We start from the raw sequence: 21,804 nt of genomic DNA on the forward strand, positions 1-21,804 counted from the left end.
GGGACCCTCCAGGACTAGGATCAAAAACTATTTCTATATTTTACTCCATGTTATTTCCAACCCTGGCATGAGCAAATACTTCTGCAGTGTCTTGCTTATTCCAGAAAATGTTTCACCATCCATTTTACTTAAATATACCAGGAAGATGTTTTACAATATACATCTAAAGACTCAATATTAACATACAAAGAATAGGGACAACTTTCAAAAGTCTTCACAGACATAAATTGATATTACTATCAAAGTTCTTACAATAAAATTAAGTCAGTTGGTCTTGATTACTATAAGAAGCATAGATGTATAAAGCAGAACATCTTAAAAAATGATTCAAGCAAAAAAAAAAAAAAAAAAAAAAAAAAAAACTTTTCTTATTTTTATTGAATATACAAAATATTCCTAGATCAAAGGTTTAATCTTCATCTTCCTCCTCCTCTTCATCCTGGTTGATCTGGAAGTACCTGAGCTCATAGCTCTCCTTACTATTTGCAACCACGCGAAGCCAGTCACGCAAGTTATTTTTCTTCAGGTACTTTTTAGTCAAGTACTTGAGGTACCTGTGAATCACAAAAGGAAACAGTATTACCAAAAATGACAATACTTTGTCAGACTACCTCTACCTGAAAACAAGTTAAAAAAATTGATCACAAAATTGATCACCCAAAAGTTTGTGCCAATTGGGATGCAAAAATTGTCATTGTGCAAATGAATGTGGTTATGTGCCCTGTCAAACACACATGCCTAGAAAGAACAGACCACCTCGTCTAGGGCTGATTCTCATTTTCCACCCAATATTGCTTGGACAGGTCTCCAGCATCACAACTTGAAACTGCAAAAGGGGAGTTATAAAAATGGATGTAAGAATAAAGTCACACTGAAATATCTATAACCACTTTAGTAACTCATTAGCCTGGGCTTTTCCAAGCTTGATAAAACTGTTTCTGAATACTCCTATTTCTACTAATCATGATAACACATCACACAATCATATTTTTACATACATACGTACACACACACAAAGGGCGAGTCAAAATTATGTTAACATTTGAATGGCGGAAACAATTTATTCACAAAACACACTTCATATGTGCAAGATGATTTACAGGAATGTCTCATCCTGTTCACCATCATGTTCAACACACACACACACACACACACACACAAAAAAAAAAAAAAAAAACAACAACAAGCAACAGTACCATTTAAAGCCCGGACACACATTTTGCGGGAACCTGAAATCACAGGGTGTCAAATCCGGGGAGTGTGGAGGCCATGGCAATGGTCCACCATGACCTATCCATCGACCTGGAAAGGTGTGGTCGAGATAAAAATAATCCATTAGTGTTAACAATTTTGACTCACCTTGTGCATGCATATTATATTATATATATATATATATACACATATATATATATATACATATATATATATATACATATATATATATACATATATATATACTGTAACACGTTTGTCTGCTTTTTATGAAAGAACTACTTAAGGGATTTAGATCAGGTTTTTTCTATGATTTGCTTGAATATTCTGGTTGAATATTGTGCTAAGTATCATAGTCTGCTAGTACCGAATCTAAGAGAGATGCAGCGGTCCAAGGGGAGGGGGAAGCGTCACGTCAGGAGTGGAGAGTTGGTCTGCCTCTGCCTATTGGGAGTGTACCTTGCCTCTGCTTAGCTAGTGATACCTTTTTATTGATGATGGGGCCTCTGCTGTTAATATTCATGAACAATATGAACAAGAATAAAGTAAGCCGGTTAAGTTTGCATGCAGTGGACAATAAACTTGTAGGAGCAGCAGATAATCTAAATTTGCGATATTGTCACAGAGGAACTTGGATAGAATACAGGCTTGGGCAGATTTGTGGCAAATAAAACGTAATGTAAGTAAATGTAAAGTACTACATGTAGGAAGTAAAATATTAGATGTAAATATAAGTATGAAAGTACACCTTGCGAGAAGGATGTAGGAGTCATAGCCGAGATATCACTATCTACAGCCAGATAGTACACTGAAACGATCAAAACATAATAGGATAACATGGTGATGATTTTCAGTCATGTGAGGTTATGCTTAAGTTATGTAACATACGATTTAGCCCTCACGCTGAAGTGCTGTGTTCAGTTTTAGTCTGCATATTGCGCCAAAAAAAAAAAAAAAAAAAAGGCCTAGAGAACAGCAACTTGGCAGATTCTGGGACAGCTATGAAGAGAGTCTGATGGAGTTAAATCTTTCAAGGTTAAGCAAGCGGATTATGCGGTGACATAATTGAAATGTTTAAAATCATTTGCAGTAGATACCAATTGTTACTTTAAAATAAATTCTGAAACAAGACTTTTCACAAACGCTAGAATGTTTTTCTTCATACAAAGAACCGCAGGCACACTGAATATATTACAAAGTAGTGAGGTGGAAAGGAGGACTTTAGGGACCTTCAAATCTCGACTTGATGCAATTTTGGACAATCTAGATGAATAGGATGGAAAAGCTTGTGGGGCTGAAAGGCCTGTTCTCATTACAATTTTTTTAATCTTCTGAAAAGAGAAACTGAAAGTTGTAGGTGAAATATCTACGACTGTCATATCAAATTTATTTGAAAATAATGTGTATTAAGAAATCCTATACATTTTACTGTCAGTTTGTGTCTTTGAATAAGATGGGTTGATTTATCTTGCTATAATTTCAGAATGATACTACTCTGGAGATGATGTGCAACATTAGGATATTCTTCAGATCTGTTTTGAACATCGCTTCTAGGATAAGCTTTTTCATATTTTTGATTCGTTAGCCTATATTGTCATTAGCGAAACCAAGTTGTCTGGTTGGGGGATGGTGGAATTTGGGAGGGTATTCCATGCTTTTACAACACATCTGGGGCAGAATGTTTTTTCTTTTGGTACTCATAAAAATTCCCCATCCACTCTTAAAGATTAACTTACTGCTACTGTATTCTACAACTTGAATATTACAGAAAACTAATGAAAGATAGAAAAGTGACCACCATATGCGAGACTTCTTTTGTCTGTAACCTGCCGATTTTAAAAGATTTTGCCAGTTGCAAATAGGGATGTAACAATTCCTGTATAGACAAACTTATAAGGTGCATTACATGCAGTATACATCTTAAGAGACTTAATTTTAGTCCCCATATTATTCACTGACTGCAATTGCTAGCCCATAGCACTGTGCTGGCACTCAGCATCTCCACACCACCAAGTATTAAGCCTGTTCTTGATGACTCGAGAGAGAGAGAGACTTTTTAATCTAATCATGAGACTGATTATAGCCTAACTTCTTGTGCTCTACTTTAAAATATTCTTCTGTATGGTACCAGGACTTTGCACTCCAAGGATAACAACTTAGATGCATTTTATATAAGCTGACTTTTTCATATTTAATTACACTACAAAATGACTGATAATGAGGAGGCACTCGTCTATTGTAGTACAGTATGCAGCATTTTCATTTTTTCTTCTTTACACATAACATTTTCAAATGTACTTGGTCTGCTTCAGAGTTGTGGTAGGCTGAAGCCTATCCTAGTTTAGTTTGAAAGAGAGAGAGACTGACTTAATCCCAAGGGAAATTCACATACTCCAGCAGCAGCATACTGATAAAAAAAAAAAGTGCTAAAAATACAGGTATAACAGACAGTAACTTTGTATAATGCTAACTTATCACCACCCACCCCCATTAATGCCTCTATATAGTACAATGTTAAATATTTTGTACATCAAAACAGGTAATTGTATTAAACTTTACAAAATAAAAATGGCACTTTCAACTGGCATTCTTGTATTAGGTATACAACAGTAACAAGTACCCAGAATTTTTAGCCTATGTTCAAATATACTCAAACAAAAGCATAGTTTAGAATATTATTCAAAGCTGAATTGACTAACTTTGAAAGTTCCAATACATAATAAATACTAGGATATTTAAAAATGGGGAAAATAACACTTCAATTGTACATCCTTTTCATTTGCAATACTATTTTCAAATATTTCCGCCACTTCTCCAGGACTGTTATATTCACATCAAACTGATGAAATCTGAATGGAGTAAAAATTCCCATTCAATGTATTTACCACAATACAGTAATGTCACTATTATTGCTTCTGAAAGCATGTGGAAGAAAGATTACATATCTCAATTTCTAGGTTGCTCACTTGATTGAAGCAGGTTTACCTTATACTGTATAGAGGTACACCTGCAAATGTATGTAACAACTTCTAAAAATTCAGTGATTGTCAAATCTCAAATAAGTCATTTTTGGAAGCCCCGTGTAAGTTCTCCACACCTACTTCACAATATGCTTTCAGAAACGTAATGACTGATTTTGATACAGATGTGCAGCAGTGCTCAACATCTCAGCAGATATAAGATGTACATTCTTAAATCTCACATTAAACACAAATTAGTCAGCATGCATTACACATAATTAGTATAATAAGCTGTTTAACATTTCATGTTCTTGCATTTATTCTAGGGATGCTACAATTGGCCAATTTTCACTACAAAAAACTTGATCCGTGATTGGTAAATTGGCCAATCACAAAAACCTTTTCAGCTCCTGCTTTTCAAAGCTTTATTGTAAATTAGCTGCAGTGCTTCTTTACATGAGGTATTACAGTATTTGAGCTAGCACACATTTTCTTTGCAGCAAACTTCCCGTTGTGCAAAGAAAGAGTAGCAAGTCTTGTCATGCTTTACCAGAGGGTGAGACACTAGGAATATTGGCCTTTATATAAAAAAGGGTGGAATAATAAACAGAGAAAAAGAAATTGGTGAAGTTGTCATGTGCAATTAAGATAAATGGCACAGAAAGACAATTGAATGAATTCAGATCTTTTTATTTTGTCAATTAAAATGGACATAATGAGTTTGAACAGCAAGCTTACATTTTTAATTAGAAGATGAGAATTTGAAATTGCTGCTTTGTAAACAAGAGGCTTGTTAGCTTAACAGCAAAATTGGTCTTTTACTTATAAACTTGTTAAGCATGCTAGCCTTGCATCTTCTTGATGAAAATCTTGACCATTAGATAAATTATTAAAAAAAAAATCAGCTAAAGATTTGTACTGTGTTTATTCTTAGTGCGTGTTACAGTATGTGTTTTGGTAAACAAGTTTTGCAAAATTAAAATGGTGATCCATATAAGTGCACCTCAAGAATTATGAATGTCTAGCTGAAACACTGAAGACAAAATAAATGTATATATTTTAACTGCAAAAAAGTTGTGTGATTAATAATTAAAAATGACTGTAACCAATAAGTGCATGTATATTTACATTTAAACAGTTTATCAATTAATTGTGTGAGAATATATTTGTTAGAGAAAAGGTGAAAACTACTTTAAACTGTTTCATGTAGGTACAGTACGGCAGAAATTAAACAATACAACAACTTGCTTTTATGAGAAACATTTTCTTTTATGCCATATGCATTATGGATCAATTTTTGTACACAGTATGTATTTTACATAAACAGATGACACCTGCGGGCTATAGTTTCATTATAAAAAAAAACAAAAGTAACACTTTAATGAAAGACGTAAGGATTCTACGCATCTGGTTACACAGCAGCCTAGTGTAAAGTTTTTAATGGGATTTAAAAAAAAAAAAAAAAGTAAATCAAAATTATTCCAAACGCCGTACAAACAACTTAGCACAGGATCCAATCTCAGGATGCTGAATATGCAAGGCAGCTGTGCTACCTACTTTGACACAAGGTTTCACTACAATTCAAAAGCAAGATATCCATAACTACATGTTGAATATTTAAATTTATCTGTAATAGATACCTTTAATTCCGACCATCTATGTTTACTTTCAGACATTTAAAATACAAAGAGTTAATGTGTAACAGACAAAAAAAAAAAAAACTCGTATAACTATATTTCCTAATTTTTGACAGAGCAAAATGGAATTGATACCAGCAATTTGTAAGCAGACTCCCCAAAATTACTCTAACTCAAATTTTAAATAGTTAATGTATATTTAAAAATTTATTTTTTTTTTACTTTAAATTGTTACTACTCAAAAATTAATTTTGCATGCAATTGTGACTTGCCAGAAGCTTGTGAAACAATTACGTGTTTTTTTTTTGCCATAAAAATTAGTGAACCCTTAAATCCTATGACTTACAAACCAAGAGGGATAATGACAGTGTTAACCAATTAGCTGAGCTAATCAATGAAACTAAAGATCTGAAATGATGTGCTGCAGGAGCTAAAACAAATAACTGCAAGAAAGCAGGGGAGTATTCCATGAAGCATACTGGGTAAATCCTTCTCAAATAAGCCTAAAATCTGCATTTAAGTATTAGTTATCTTAGTTAGCAAGCCTGACTTTTCCCTAAGTGCCATGTCAAGATGAAGTTTAATATTGTAGATTATGAATTATGAAATTCTTGCTCAATGAGAAACAAAACCTCAGATAGGTCCTGAGTGTTTTGTGGCATACCTAATACTGCAGAATTTTTGTTTAAATTAATTGTCCAATCAGACAATATGATAAAGGCAAACTCCAGCAGGAGTGACACTGGAGGCAGAAGCTGTAGCTTTCCTTTTTGTGCTTAAATGTGCAACTTGTTTGCATTTAAACATGCTGTATATTTATGTAATTCAGATGTTACGTATTTTACCAAATGTACTTCATATTGCTACTGAATATTTTTTTAAAAATTTTCAAGTATGACATTCACAAACTAATGTTTACATTGTTTATGTGAATAATACCATTAACATGTAATTATGTAATGCACAAACTCAGAACCTTAAAGTACTTAGACACCGGTCTGCTATAGATTGCCTAGCTGCACCTCTGGCTTTAATTATAGCGAATGCAATTCCCTTTTTCTGTTATTAGGGATCAACTATTTCTTGATCAACTGCTGAAAAGCCTGCCACTCTGTTTCCACTACGTTTTCCTGTTTTATGGCAATTAAATGAAATGTAACTTTTCAAAAGGTGTCCCATAATATATCATTCAACAGTTGCACACTTAAAGTCAAAGCTCCTATATCTGTGCTTTTTGAGCCTTCATTGAAGTCACTGACTGTTTGTTGGGTCTTCTTAAATCTCACAAGAGCATGCATAATTGTGGATTGCTAAAGTTTGTCTGAGTTAACTATAAACACTGTGTTTGTGGACCCAAATGAGCCTCTATTGGAAAGCAAGGCTTATTCAAGCAAAATGTACTCAGCTAAGTCTTGATTTCATAAATACACTTCGTGGAATAATCTGCTCCACCCTCCCAGTCAAAGTTGTGGATACTTAGCAACACTGACAAGATCATAAAGCTATTCCAGAAAGATTCACATTGTATAAATCCATTGTTAAGCAAATACCATGAAAGTGCAGAGCGTTAAAACAATGAAAGAAAAAAAAAAATTCTCTGGAAAAGGGAGTCCAAAAATAACTGGGCACAACAACAGGGGTTCATATGCAGCCAACAAGACCTGCCATCAATACAACACAACCTCATCTCTACTGTCAATCATCCTGATGACACTTTTTGTAAAAGGTGGTTTTTCTAACTCTAGCCCTGGGCAAGTTGACATCTTTGAGGAAATATATTATTCTGAGGAATTCTTCAGAAGATTATCAGGACATCAATTTGAAAATCCCAGCTGAGCATAAAGTGTTTCAACTAGACAACAGTTTAAACACTAACTCATGCCATTAATTGTATCCATGTCTTAAGTTAAGCAAGTTGTTGTTTACCAGTTTATTTTGCACACCACATTCAATCATTAAAAACAAATGATATCTGCCACATTTGACTGGATAACTGTTGGTTATATGGGAAACAGTTTTGCAGGTTGTTGCTTTAAATAACACTTTCTTTTTAATGGAACAAATACAACAAATTCAACAATAATCGAAAAAATGAAAACTGAAAAAAAAATGGTAAAATGTACAATGACAATGAAATAAGCAGTACCACTTAAGAATAACTTTTGCAGATTATTTACAATCATTAAAATGGCTTCTGCTCAACCACATTTGGCTAGCTATCTGATCCTTTGTTTTACAGTCTGCAGTATTAAATACCACATAAAACTTTGGATGGAATAAATCTAACCAATCTATAATTTTAAAAAACAGAAAAGCGTACAACAGTAAAGAAATAACTTTTCTTCTGGAGGCTTATCATTCTTATCTATTTTGTAAGCAGGATGGGGAGGTTTTTCTTAACGAACAAGAGCATCTCTGCCTTGTCGCAGGAAATTCTGTTTCTCTTTTTGTTGATCACATTAGAAGCCAAACTGAATAATCTCTCGCTGTCCACACTAGTACATGGGGCTGACAGGAACTTGCGTGCTACTTTGGCAATGGTAGGAAACTGACTCCAGTTGTTGTTCCAGTATTTCAGTGGATTTTCATTCCTCGGGATTGGTGCTTCAGAAAGAAATCCCTGCACCTGCCGAGTAGCACGCATACATATACAGTATTATATTCTGTGTCATCTTTCATATCTAAAAGATAGATCTGCATTTTGGCTTTTACCAGGGCTGTCAGATTAAGATTAGAATCCTTACAATAAAAATAAGTATATGGCATTTGAATTGAATGCATGTCTGTATTGTATTTGCTGTTTTTTGGAACATTTTATTGTTAATATTTTTGCTTTTCACTGTAGATCAGGGGTGCCCACACTTTTTCGGCTTGCAAGCTACTTTTAAAATGACCAGGTTGAAATGATCTTCCTACATTAAAAATGCTATTATATATACAGGTGCTGGTCATAAAATTAGAATATCATGACAAAGTTGATTTATTTCAGTAATTCCATTCAAAAAGTGAAACTTGTATATTCGATTCATTAATTACACACAGACTGATGTATTTCAAATGTTTATTTCTTTTAATTTTGATGATTACAACTGACAACTAATGAAAGTCCCAAATTCAGTATCTCAGAAAATTAGAATATTGTGAAAAGGTTCAATATTGAAGACACCTGGTACCACACTCTAATCAGCTAATTAACTCAAAACACCTGCAAAAGCCTTTAAATGGTCTCTCAGTCTAGTTCTGTAGGCTACACAATCATGGGGAAGACTGCTGACTTGACAAGTTGTCCAAAAGACGACCAGCGACACCTTGCACAAGGAGGGCAAGACACAAAAGGTCACTGCTAAAGAGGCTGGCTGTTCGCAGAGCTCTGTGTCCAAGCACATTAATAGAGAGGCAAAGGGAAGGACAAGATGTGGTAGAAAAAAGTGTACAAGCAATAGGGATAACCGCACCCTGGAGAGGATTGTGAAACAAAACCCATTCAAAAATGTGGGGGAGATTCACAAAGAGTGGACTGCAGCTGGAGTCAGTGCTTCAAGAACCACCACGCACAGACGTATGCAAGACATGGGTTTCAGCTGTCGCATTCCTTGTGTCAAGCCACTCTTGAACAAGAGACAGCGTCAGAAGCGTCTCACCTTTGGACTGCGGCTGAGTGGTCCAAAGTTATGTTCTCTGATGAAAGTAAATTTTGCATTTCCTTTGGAAATCAAGGTCCCAGAGTCTGGAGGAAGAGAGGAGAGGCACAGAATCCAGGTTGCGTGAGGTCCAGTGTAAAGTTTCCACAGTCAGTGATGGTTTGGGGTGCCATGTCATCTGCTGCTGTTGGTCCATTGTGTTTTCTGAGGTCCAAGGTCAACGCAGCCGTCTACCAGGAAGTTTTAGAGCACTTCATGCTTCCTGCTGCTGACGAACTTTATGGAGATGCAGATTTCATTTTCCAACAGGACCTGGCACCTGCACACAGTGCCAAAGCTACCAGTACCTGGTTTAAGGACCATGGTATCCCTGTTCTTGATTGGCCAGCAAACTCGCCTGACCTTAACCCCATAGAAAATCTATGGGGTATTGTGAAGAGGAAGATGCAATACGCCAGACCCAACAATTCAGAAGAGCTGAAGGCCACTATCAGAGCAACATGGGCTCTCATAACACCTGAGCAGTGCCACAGACTGATTGACTCCATGCCATGCCGCATTGCTGCAGTAATCCAGGCCAAAGTAGCCCCAACTAAATATTGAGTGCTGTACATGCTCATACTTTTCAGTTGGCCAACATTTCTAAAAATCCTTTTTTTGCATTGGTCTTAATTGATATTCTAATTTTCCGAGATACTGAATTTGGGAGTTTCATTAGTTGTCAGTTATAATCATCAACATTAAAAGAAATAAACATTTGAAACACATCAGTCTGTGTGTAATGAATGAAAACTAATATACAAGTTTCACTTTTTGAATGGAATTACTGAAATAAATCAACTTTGTCATGATATTCTAATTTTATGACCAGCACCTGTGTGTGTGTGTGTGTATATATATATATATATATATATATATATATATATACACACACACACAAACACACACCCTGAGTATACTTTATACATAAAATATGTTGTCGTACCTTGCATAACTGACTAACCCTTATGGCACAATATCAATACATTTATGGTCACTACAGTATTTAGATTTAACAATCTTCAAGTGGGAAAAGGCTGACTCGCATAAATAGAGCCGAATAATGCAGTCAAGGAGGCAGCACATTTCCTCATGTTTGGGTATTTTTTCTCTGTAAGTAAGTTCCAAAACTGTCCATGAGCCCCAGACTTCAGCTGAATTTGAAAAATGACGGCTGTCCGTTAACTGCGATTTTAGTTCCCTCTCATTTCTCTTTCTCGGATCGCTTTTCATAAGGAAGTCAGTTTCGTAGTTTTTATGAACAGTTCGAAAGTGCCTTTCCACATTTTCCTTCTTTGGAATAGCAATGATAGATTGACAGATCAGACAAATGCACTTCGATTGTGTCATTGTGAGAAAAAAAAATCCTCTTCCAATTCCACATCCATCCCATACCCTCCCCCAAACAATTTTTTTTTTTTTTAACCCCTTCTTTAGTCGATATAAACTGGAAGGCTAACTAGATCAGAGCTGGAGTTTTGCACTAGCTCGCGCGTTTGATCGTGCATGCGGGATGACCAGTGTGTTAGGAAAAGAGAGATCTCAGACTGGCCGCCCTGTAAATCAATCAAGTGGCAAATGCCATAGGGAGGATATATGATAGACCAGTGGTTCTCAAAATGTGGGGCGGGCCCCCCTATGGGGGCGCAAAGTAACAAAAAGGGAGGCGCAAAGATGTGAAAAAAAGAAAACAAGAATCGAAAATATGAAAAATACATCTATTGAAACCAAAGCAAATTAACTTAAAACTACATTCTGATACTAGAAAAATAAATATAGAGTTAGATAAATGTCGATAAAAGTTAAGTAGGTATAATAAAATATGCACTTATTAATTAAAAAAGAACAAATTGGTATTAGTGGGCTCCGTTCAAAAAAACGTTAGGGGGGCGCGCGATTAAAACTTATGAAAACTCAGGTCGCAAATACTTAAAGGTTGAGAAATGCTGTGATAGACTAACGTTTTAAAAAAAATTTTTTTGAATACAACGCGATCTACCTGCACTACCTTTGCGATCTACCAGTCGATCGCGATCAACACATTGGGCATCCCTGCTGTAGATCATGATCTGCTTACAAGTTGCTCATTATTGCTTAAGAGACTCGGGTGAAAACAGTGGCTTCCATGAATGTGATTGGCTCTCCCACAAAAAGCAGCGCAAAGAGAAATAAGACACAAACTGCACTGGCACTTTGTAAAGACAATGTTCAAAAGAAAAACAAACAAAATTGTCAGTGATTGCTCGAACAAAGTAAATGCGGCCATTTTTTTCTTTTTTTTCCTAGAGGCCTGAGGACCTTATATCCCTGTGTCTTTTTTACAGTAAATAAACTGAAGCATTGTGACCCTTTAAGTGTTTTACAAATTAACTCAAGTGTATTAAATGTTACTTTGTTGAGGTCTTTTAAGTATTTTGTGTATTATAATCAATTATTAGCAGACAGCATTTTTCAAAATAACAAAAAAATGTAAAATGAGTTTGTGTTTATTTATGAAACTAGTTAACACGCACCGAACAAAAATATGAAGCAAAGAAGCATAGGCTATAATTTGGCTCAGTCACTTGATGAAAACTAGCTCTCTTTAAAATGGGTGTGGTTAACACAGAAGATGTCGACCGTTTAACTAATGACTAATAACAATATGGGTTAACAATTCAGAAACACATATTGACTGATCCTAAAAAGTTACATGCAAAAACAGATCTGTAAAATCCCACAATAGTGTCCAGCACGTCTTAAGTAATATGAAGCCAAAGTTAGTGCAAAGTAAAACCAACAACCGCTCTTTTACATTCGATTGCCGTTTTTCTTTCTTGCCTTCCAAGATTTTTAATGCATTTGAATTATGTTAGAATAGTGATGTTCAATCCGACAGCCCTAGTTATTTACTTAAAACAATGTTGTAAAGATATCCACAGAGGTTTTTTTTGTTTTTTTTTTTAAACTCACCTCTGTTGTCATCTGGCTGTTTTCCTGAGGCATCAATATGTTCTCAAGAATTTCGTTGTACATTTCGAAGAGCGTGCATGCCACCTCGTCATATATCTTGGCTCTTTTCTGTTTTGGACCATCTATCTGTGATTCAGTCGTTTGCATTTCATTCGATGCAAGGTCCATCTGAGCTTGCAACATTGAGTGCCAGTGATTTTACATCTGCATCGAAATAGCGGTCTTTGTATCTCGGGTCTACAATAGTGGCAACACAGTACATGGATTCTGTGTAAATCTCAATGAAACAATTGTTTACAGCCTCCAAGAGAGCACTTTTACTGGTTTTAACTCCAAAGTCAGTATGAGCGCTTTTAGTCAACAATCGTTTTAAAACATTAACTGAGGGAACAACGTTAGAAGCCAAGGCTTCAGACTGGCAAGTTTCTTTTGTCAGTTGTTCAAATGGAGCAAGGAGTGCGATTATGTTCTCGATCAAACCCCACTGATTAGGCGTTAGAGTTGCAGGTAAGTCAAAATCGGAGGCATAAGCCCCAAGGGCTCTTTTTCTGCTCCAGCAAGCTTTGCAGCATATAGAATGTGCTGTTCCATCTAGTCGAAACGTCTTGCTGAAGCATTTTCGGCTGCATACCAAGTTCAGTTTGTATAGTTTTGAGACGCGAGTTGACTAATTGTGAATGCTTAAAGTGACCGACTATTTTTCTGCCGATCGCTATTGTATCCGAGATGCTGCGCCGGGATAGTATGCCATCGTTCACGGCAAGCTGTAAAGTATGAGCCATACATGGCAAACTTGGGATCCCGCATTCCTCCATAGCCTTTGCAATGTTGCGTGCATTGTTTCGTAATACTACATGAACATTCTCTTTGGGTATCTTCCATGTTTCAAACATTCTTTTAAATGCCACAGAGAGTGCAGCACCTGTGTGTGATCCAGAGCATTCCTGGGCATGCAAGATTGCTTTATACAATTCAAACTTGCGGTCGATCCACTGAGCAGTTAAACTAAGCATACTAATAGCACTCATATCAGATGTCCATGTATCAGTGGTAAAGCTTATGGCTGTGACATCTTCAGCAAGGAGTTTGTGCACATGACTTTCCACAATCTTATGTAACTCTGGAAGCGCTATGTCAGAAAAATAACGGTGACTGGGTATCTGGTAACGGGGCTCAAGATGCTCAAGCAGCCTTCGAAATCCTGTATCTTCTACAACAGAAAATGGCTGATCGTCCAGAGCAATAAATTCCATCACCTTTGCAGTAATTGTTTGAGCTTTAGGGTTATCTTTATCAAATTTCTTTGATTTTTCAAGTAACTGATCAACACGTTGAGCAACTGCAGTTTTTGATTTTGTGCGCGGTGGTACAGGATTCTCCTCTTTTGCTCTGAGGAATTCTGTATATTTGTCAGGATGGCATGTCTTCAAGTGTGTAATTAAGTTGGTGGTATAGAAATTTCACACTTTGGTCCCTCCACGCAAAACATTAGTTGAACAAGTGTTGCAAATGGCATATTTTATGTCACTCTCACTCACTTTGGAAAAACTTCCACACTGCAGACATTTTCGCACAGTAGCCTAGCATCGCCTAAATGTCAGGCACATCCGGAACACAGTGAATGCGTCATCAATATCAGTTTGAAGTATCTGTCCAATTTAGTCATCGGTCCGATGCCGATAAAATTATTTTAACCCATTATCTGCTGATACAGATATAAATCCGATATTGCGCATCCCTATTAATAACTGTTTCTAGCTATTGAAGTACTTTCTCTTCTTCGTGTTGAAATCATAAGATGAAAAAACAGCTCCTATGTGGTCCTTGTGGTAACAAGCCATTAGATATACTGTTATCTACTACTGGATTGAGGGACAACCATTTTTCAACTACAAACTTAAGTCCGCAAGTTTGTGGCATTGCATTAAGAATTTTGTTTTTTGACTTTTTACAAATACACTCATTTGTTTTAGGGAGGGGAAACAACTGCAAAATTACTGTTGTATTGCAGGGTGTCTAAAATGTTCTCACAACCCATTCTTCCCCTTCTAAGTGTCTTTAGACACCCATTCCACTACAATCATCTGATTGGGGTGGGGGTCCCCTTTAGAGAATTGCTAGCAATCAATACAGCAGATGGATGAGGTGGGGGGTGTCAACCCCTTCAAGAATTGCAACCGATTGCCATATCAGAGCAATGTTGATTGCTTAATCAGCCTGTCGACTCACTGCAGCACACTTCAAACGATAGGTGACACATGCCCATTAAATACAACGGTATTACCCATAGTTTTTAAAAAAACTCCTCCTAATTTGAAATTTGTGTTTCAGCAAGTTATTTTGATGAATTTTGCTTATTTGCCTAGAAAATTAAAACTAGGTTAATCTGTTAAAAAATACATAGGTTAGCAAACCTTTTTAAATAATTAAGTACTATTAAACCAAAGTTTGGTAATTTAGATAATTATTTCTGACCCATTAATTCATTTCAAAAACTCCCCCAAAAACTGGCCCCGATGGCCAGTGTATGCAGTATTTCTTTAAAATAGTGTGTGAATGTCTAGCTTTAACATCCTCTGCCTCCACACCTGTATTTTAATTAGCTGTCCAATTACAACCCCAATTCCAAAAAAGTTGGAACACTGTAAAATGTAAATAAAAGTAGAATACAATGATTTGCATATCTTATAAACCCTTATTTTATTCACAGTAGAACATAGAAAACAGGTAAGATGTTTTACTATTTCATGAAAAATATCTAATTTTGAATTTGATGGCAGCAACATGTCTCAAAAAAGTTGTGATGGAAACAAAAGGCTGGAAAAGTAAGTGGTATTAAACAGTTTGAGGAACATTTTGCATCTAATTAGACTAAATGGAAACAGAACAGAAACATGACTGGGTATAAAAAGAGCACCCTGGAGAGGCAGTCTCTCAGAAGTAAAGATGGACAAAGATTTGTAGTCTTTTTTGCAGATTTGTGAATTGTAGAACAATTTCAGAATAATGTTCCTCAGCCTAGAATTGTGAAGACTTAATATCTCATCATCTACAGTACATAACATCACCAAAAGATTCAGAGAATCTTGAGAAATCTTTGTGCGCAAGGGACAAGGCTGAGAATCAATATTGGATACCTGTGATCTTCAGGTCCTCAAGTGGCACTGCATTAAAAACAGGCATGATTCGGTCATGGAAATCACTGCATGGGCTCAGGAACACTTCTAGAAATCACTGTCTGTGAACAAAGTTTGCCATGCCATTCAGAAATGCAGGTTAAAGGTCTAACATGCAAAGAAGAAGCCATATGTGAACAAGATCCAAAAATGTCACCATCTTCTCTGGGCCAAAGCACACTTAAATGGACAGAAGCAAAGTAGAAAACTATTCAGTGGTCAGACTTATCAAAATCTGAAATTCTTTACGGAGAACACGAATGCCGCGTCATCAGAACTAAAGAGGAGAGGGAACATCTGTCTTGTTAATCAGCACTCAGTTCAAAAGCCTGCATCACTGATGGTGTGGTGGCAGCATGCACATCTGGAAAGTCACCATCAATGCTGAACGGTATTATACAGACTTTAGAGCAACATATGCACCCATCCATACGACGTCTTTTTCAGGGAAGTCCTTGTATATTTCAGCAAGACAATGGTAAACTGCATACTGCATCTATAACAGCAGCATGGCTTCATAGTAGAAGAGTCTGGGTGCTGAATCGGTGTGCCTGCAGTCCAGACCTTTCACCAGCTGAAAACATTTGGCACATCGTGAAAAGAATAATATGACCCAGGACTGTTGAGCAGCTAGAATCCTAGATCAGACAAGAATGGGACAACATTCTTCTCCCGAAAGTCCAGCAACTGGTCTCCTCAGTTCCCAGATGTTTATGGACAGTTATTAAAAGAGGGAATGCTACACAGTGGTAAACACAGCCCTATCCCAACTTTGAGACGTGTTGCTGCCATCAAATTTAAACTTACCTTATTTTCTTAAAATGGTACATTTTCAGTTTAAACATTTGATATATTTTCGGGGTTCTATTGTGAACAAAATATGGGTTTATGATATTTGCAGACCATTACATTCTGTTTTTATTTACATTTTACACAGTGTCCCAACTTCCTTGGAATTGGAGTTGTAATTAAACCAAATTTTACTTTGAGGGAACTTTTAAAAGAAAAGCAAGTCAGCCATTTTGAAAAGGAAACGAGTAATAACTGATGTCTTGTACCTTAGCAAACCTTAACAACCCAACCAACTATATTCTAAACCAGGGGTGGGCAATGTTGGTCCTGGAGAGCCGCAGTGACTGCAGGTTTTTGTTCCAACCAAGTTTCTTAATGAGCAGTCAATTACTGCTGATTAAGCAATTATTGCTTAAGTGACATTTTGATGCTTCATTTTAGTGGTCTCACTTGCTATGGTTCCCTACCCTTAATTGCTTATTTCAATCTTAAACAGCTGCATTCACTGTTGTAATGGCTCCTTATTAACAATAAGATGCAAATGACAAAACAGTCAGCAGTTCACCATCTAGCGTGTTTCAATTTACATCTATGTTTGTTCATCATGCAGTGTTTGATTTATTAAAACACTTAATAGAAAATGTGACTGGATTCAAATCATTTTGATACCATTGGAAAGGAAAAAAATATACGATACAAGAACCCAAAATTGTCCTGCGGTGGGTTGGCACCCTGCCCAGGATTGGTTCCCTGCCTTGTGCCCTGTGGTGGCTGGGATTGGCTCCAGCAGACCCCCGTGACCCTGTGTTTGGATTCAGCGGGTTGGAAAATGGATGGATGGATGGAAGAACCCAAAATTGCAGACTAACAAGCCATAGAATTAAATAAGGTCTGAGATTGGAAAGGATTGGTTTATAATTAAGCAATTGGATTGGAATGAAAACCTGCAGCCACTGCGGCTCTCCAGGACCGACATTGCCCACCCCTGTTCTAAGCTATTACTCTTTGGCAAACAACGCTTTTAGGACAAACAGTTGTAGCACAGGAGAGGATCTATTATTGTCAAAAGCCACAACCACCTTCTATGAAGAAGCTCACTTGAAAGAAAGCAGTAAGAATTCTGTTTAAAAAATAGTTTAACAGCAACAATTTGGTTGTGACCAAAGATGCATACATTCTCTGAACCTACTCAATCAAATTTTTAAAATAATTAGGAACTAATGCACAAACCAGAACAGGAGGCTAACTGACTATAAGGCACTCACCCACAACATACTAGTCCAATAACATATTTGGTCAAGTATGATTATATGATTGGACTGTGGGAGGAAACCGGAGCACCCTAAGACATGCAGGTTAGGTGGATTGGCGATTCTAAATTGGCCCTAGTGTGTGCTTGGTGTGTGGGTGTGTTTGTGTGTGTCCTGCGGTGGGTTGGCACCCTGCCCAGGACTGGTTCCTGCCTTGTGCCCTGTGTTGGCTGGGATTGGCTCCAGCAGACCCCCCGTGACCCTGTGTTCGGATTCAGCGGGTTGGAAAATGGATGGATGGATTATATGATATGATGCAGGAGACAAAACCAGAGCGGCTGGGGTGGGAAACCATGCACAACTGACAGACATACATGGGTATAGATGCCTAAGTTCCATATAAACAATAACCAGGCATGGGTTTAAACCTATACTCATCAAGCTGTGAGACAGCAGTACCAACCACACCTTGAAAAATATTCTCAATTTGGATTTTAAAATTCTCCTATGCTGAAACTCTTCATAATGTTCATTAACATTTACAGACAATCCAGATTTACTAGCAAGTTAAGCTACTGATTATCCAGGGTATTTTTTTTTTATTTTACTGTTATTAACAGGCAGTTGTCCTACAGATGTACACACTGTCAGCCGTAAACAGTTTACTTGCCTCTTAGAGAATGGAACCTCTGAGGTCACAGTGATTTTGCTCTTGCTTCTCTCAATTGTGACCACACCACCGCCCAGGTTACCGGCTTTCCCGTTTACCTTGATGCGCTCCTGTAGAAATTGCTCCTGAAGGGCAAGTGTAAACAAAAGAAATATATCAGCAGTGAAAGAAAAAAAAACAAGAAAAACCATACCTATCCAATGAACTCACTGGCCATTAAGGTTAGACAGCAAGTAGCAATAACAGCAGCCAAAAATCATACCAATAAACCGCTTTTCATACTTACAAAATTTGCAGCATCCATAATACCATCTTCAACAGGATGGGTACAATCCAGAGTGAATTTTAGGACCTGCTTCTTTTTCTTGCCCCCTTTGGCAGCTTGCTTCTTCTACAATTTAAAAAGAGTAGCATAATTACCTGACGAAATGTTAAAAAAAAAAAAAAAATGTACGTAACTGATAAACCCAAACTTCTGAAAAAACAGAAGAAAAACAATAAAATGATAGCTGCATCCATAATTCGGGGGCAGAGAAAAAATGGTTTAATACAATTATTTCAGCTGCAGAAACTTCAGATGGTGTGAGGTTAAAGAAAACGTTTATAACAATGACCACCTCAGAGTGACAAAACTTTCAGTTAAATAAAAGCGGCAGATTTTAATGTTCACTTTACTCTAATTGACAGTAAGCAATACTTTCCTATATATGAATTTTAGTTCTCCTTGATACAGATGACCAATTTTCACTTAATACAAAAGGTACACCATCGCCTGACTTTCATGAAATCTCTACGGCTCAGATGAGATAACCGTATTAAGCAAAAAGAACTTAAAAATAAGGAATCGAACAGTAATTAATTTCTGGTTTTGACACGCAGGAGGGCTAGGTTTCTAAAAGTTGTACTTTAGCATACTTGCCGTCGGTTTTGAAAAATACGCCGTTGTTTCGGAAATCTGAAAAAATGACTAAACGCAAATTTCTTGATAATAATTGCCGATAAGTTACAACCTTCACCCAAAACCACAGATCACTCACACATCACAAAACAAATGATGTGGCTTAAAGCTTTTCACTTCTGGGCTTACAGCATGCACCATACCGCACAAGTATTTTCCAACCTCAAAATCCGTTTATCCTAAGACATGGTGACTCAATCCAGTTCACGGTTCGAGACCCACAGGTAAAACAATTCTTCAGCGAAGACTCTGCAAACTAGAACGCTTTGACAAAGCAATCACTTAAAACTCTCCTTCGTAAGCCTTAGAAGTGATGCTTTTAGTGCGTTGGTCAGTCGCTTTATTTTCTTTTCCTTTTAACTATTGTAAAAAGAGTTGAAGCACGAGTTCGGTTAGGCCCTTTAATCACCGAGCTCGCATTTTTGAGATCCCCTTTTAAACCACACTACTACCCGCGAAGAAACAACGTGCTCCTCGCACAGTCCTTGCAACCGTAGGATCGCCCAGTATCTCAAAACAAATTAGACATCACCGAAGTTTACTTTGTCCGTCTCTCACTATGTAACTTAAATACGGCTAAATAATTAATCAAAGTCGGAAAAGACCCCAGTAAAAAACGGCATTCTTATGCGACTCCACGAGAGCTCACATACTAACCAGTGGCGCCATTGCGAACCAAGAGGCGGAAAGGAAGGAAGCACAGTGCGCAGGCGCCTCAATACAGGCTCTCCGATGCAAGCAGAGCAATCAATGTAAAAGAGCAGGCGGAGATTGATTCTTCTGCTTATTCCTTCCGGTGTGACGTGTTTAGAGGAATTTTGAGTCCGTTGTATGTTTGTTGCACTGTTAATCACGTCGTTCAGGAATGTGAATGTCATATGTGCTTGTGTTGGTGGGCAGTATCACTGTACATTTTAAAATGATAATAAAGTTATAAACATTTAACCTATTTGCTGCGCATTAATGACATTCATTTGAACCGGCATATACTGTCATTGCCAAAAAGATTAAATACTGTAGTTCATATATTAGTTTACTCACTGCATTTCCAAACTCAACTAACTTTGCACCATTTTTCGTGCTGATCATACAACTCAGCCCGAGCGGGGTTGTGAAGGGCTGGAGCCCCTTCCAGCAAGCCTAGAGCACAAGGCCGTTGCAGGGTGAATACATACAGTTTGCACATGCAGAATAGGGCCAGTTTAGCGTTGCCAATTCATCTAACCTGAATGTTTTAGGAATATGGAAGGAAACCCAAATAGACCCAGCAGGAATATGCAAACTCCACACAGGGAGGACCTGGGACGTGAGCTCTGGTCGCCTTACTGCAAGCCAGCTGCACAGCCACCCACATTTTAAGTATTTATATTTATTACAATACTGTAATGCTAAATATGTTCATAGAGTTCCCTGCTATTACACAGCTTACACAACTATTTTATGATTTCCTGTTATGTTATAAATATTACTTATAAGACAGTATGTAATTGTAATATGTCACTTTTTTAATTTTACTCACATCAAAATTAATGTATCTGTTACTCGTAACTGGAAGGAAATGTATTTTGTACAATGTAATACTTAAGCCAAATTCACCAAACTACTTTGCAAAACTTTTGTATCAAATTATCTATTATTATTATAGATGTAAGGCATTATCTATACACCACAGATGATATACTTTTCTGCCTACATAAAATATTTTAAATTTATTTTCAAAATATTCTATATAATGCATGTATTTGCATTATACAGTATATGTTTATGATACACCGGATAATTTATAGTTGGCATCCATGTGTGCTCTAGAGACAATGGTAAAGCATCAACAAAAAAAGACACTGATTGCAGAGACATTTCCTTAAATGTCTGAATAGGTCCACTAGAAAGGCAGTCTCTTTCTTGTGCAGCAATTGGTGAGGAAGATGATGGAGGATGGTGCTTCAAATGAAGTAGCTTTCTCCTTCCTCCTGGCTTTCTTGGCAGTAAGCAAAGTATACCTTTGGGGCTCTGTCCTCTGCACTGACAGAGGACTTCCATAACATGCTGCTGTCTGCTATGCCCTCCAATTTTTGAAGTTAGTCAGATTCATATCACGCTTGCAGACATCTTTGAAGCAAAGATGTGGTCACCCAACTGGGCAAGTGTCCTTCGTCAACTCACCTAACAGTACATCTTTGGTGATTTGATCAGAGTTTATTTGCCATTTGAGATGTCTCTGGCTAAGTAAAGTGAACGTGCTAATGCTAGCACGTTGGAGGAACTTTGTGTTGCTCACTCTGTTTTGCCATATAATGTGTAAGATGCACTTCAGGCAGTGTATGTAGAAGCTCTTCAACTTATTTTCCTGGCTAGTACGATATGGTTATCCAGTAGTCACTGCAGTATAAGAGTGTACTGAGAATTCAGGCCAGGCATACTAATTCTATTCTTAATAATTACAATAATTATTTTAATAATATTATAATTCTTAGGCATGCTAAGTTACAAACGCAGCACCCTGATCTAATCGCTGGA

General features: G+C 37.0%; 1 protein-coding gene across 1 annotated transcript; it reads right to left on the reverse strand.

Moving 5' to 3' along the window:
- Window positions 1-361: 361 nt before the first annotated feature.
- rpl22 (ribosomal protein L22) lies at window positions 362-20,049 on the reverse strand. Its single transcript, XM_028807415.2, has 4 exons — window positions 19,945-20,049; window positions 18,616-18,720; window positions 18,330-18,454; window positions 362-554 (listed from the first exon to the last, which is right to left on the reverse strand). Exons 1-4 carry the CDS (start codon window positions 19,954-19,956, stop codon window positions 410-412), a joined length of 387 nt encoding a protein of 128 aa, XP_028663248.1. The 5' UTR covers window positions 19,957-20,049; the 3' UTR covers window positions 362-409.
- Window positions 20,050-21,804: the final 1,755 nt, after the last annotated feature.

This window comes from Erpetoichthys calabaricus, chromosome 8 (genome assembly GCF_900747795.2).
Source record: "Erpetoichthys calabaricus chromosome 8, fErpCal1.3, whole genome shotgun sequence".
Classification (NCBI taxonomy): Eukaryota; Metazoa; Chordata; class Cladistia; order Polypteriformes; family Polypteridae; genus Erpetoichthys; species Erpetoichthys calabaricus.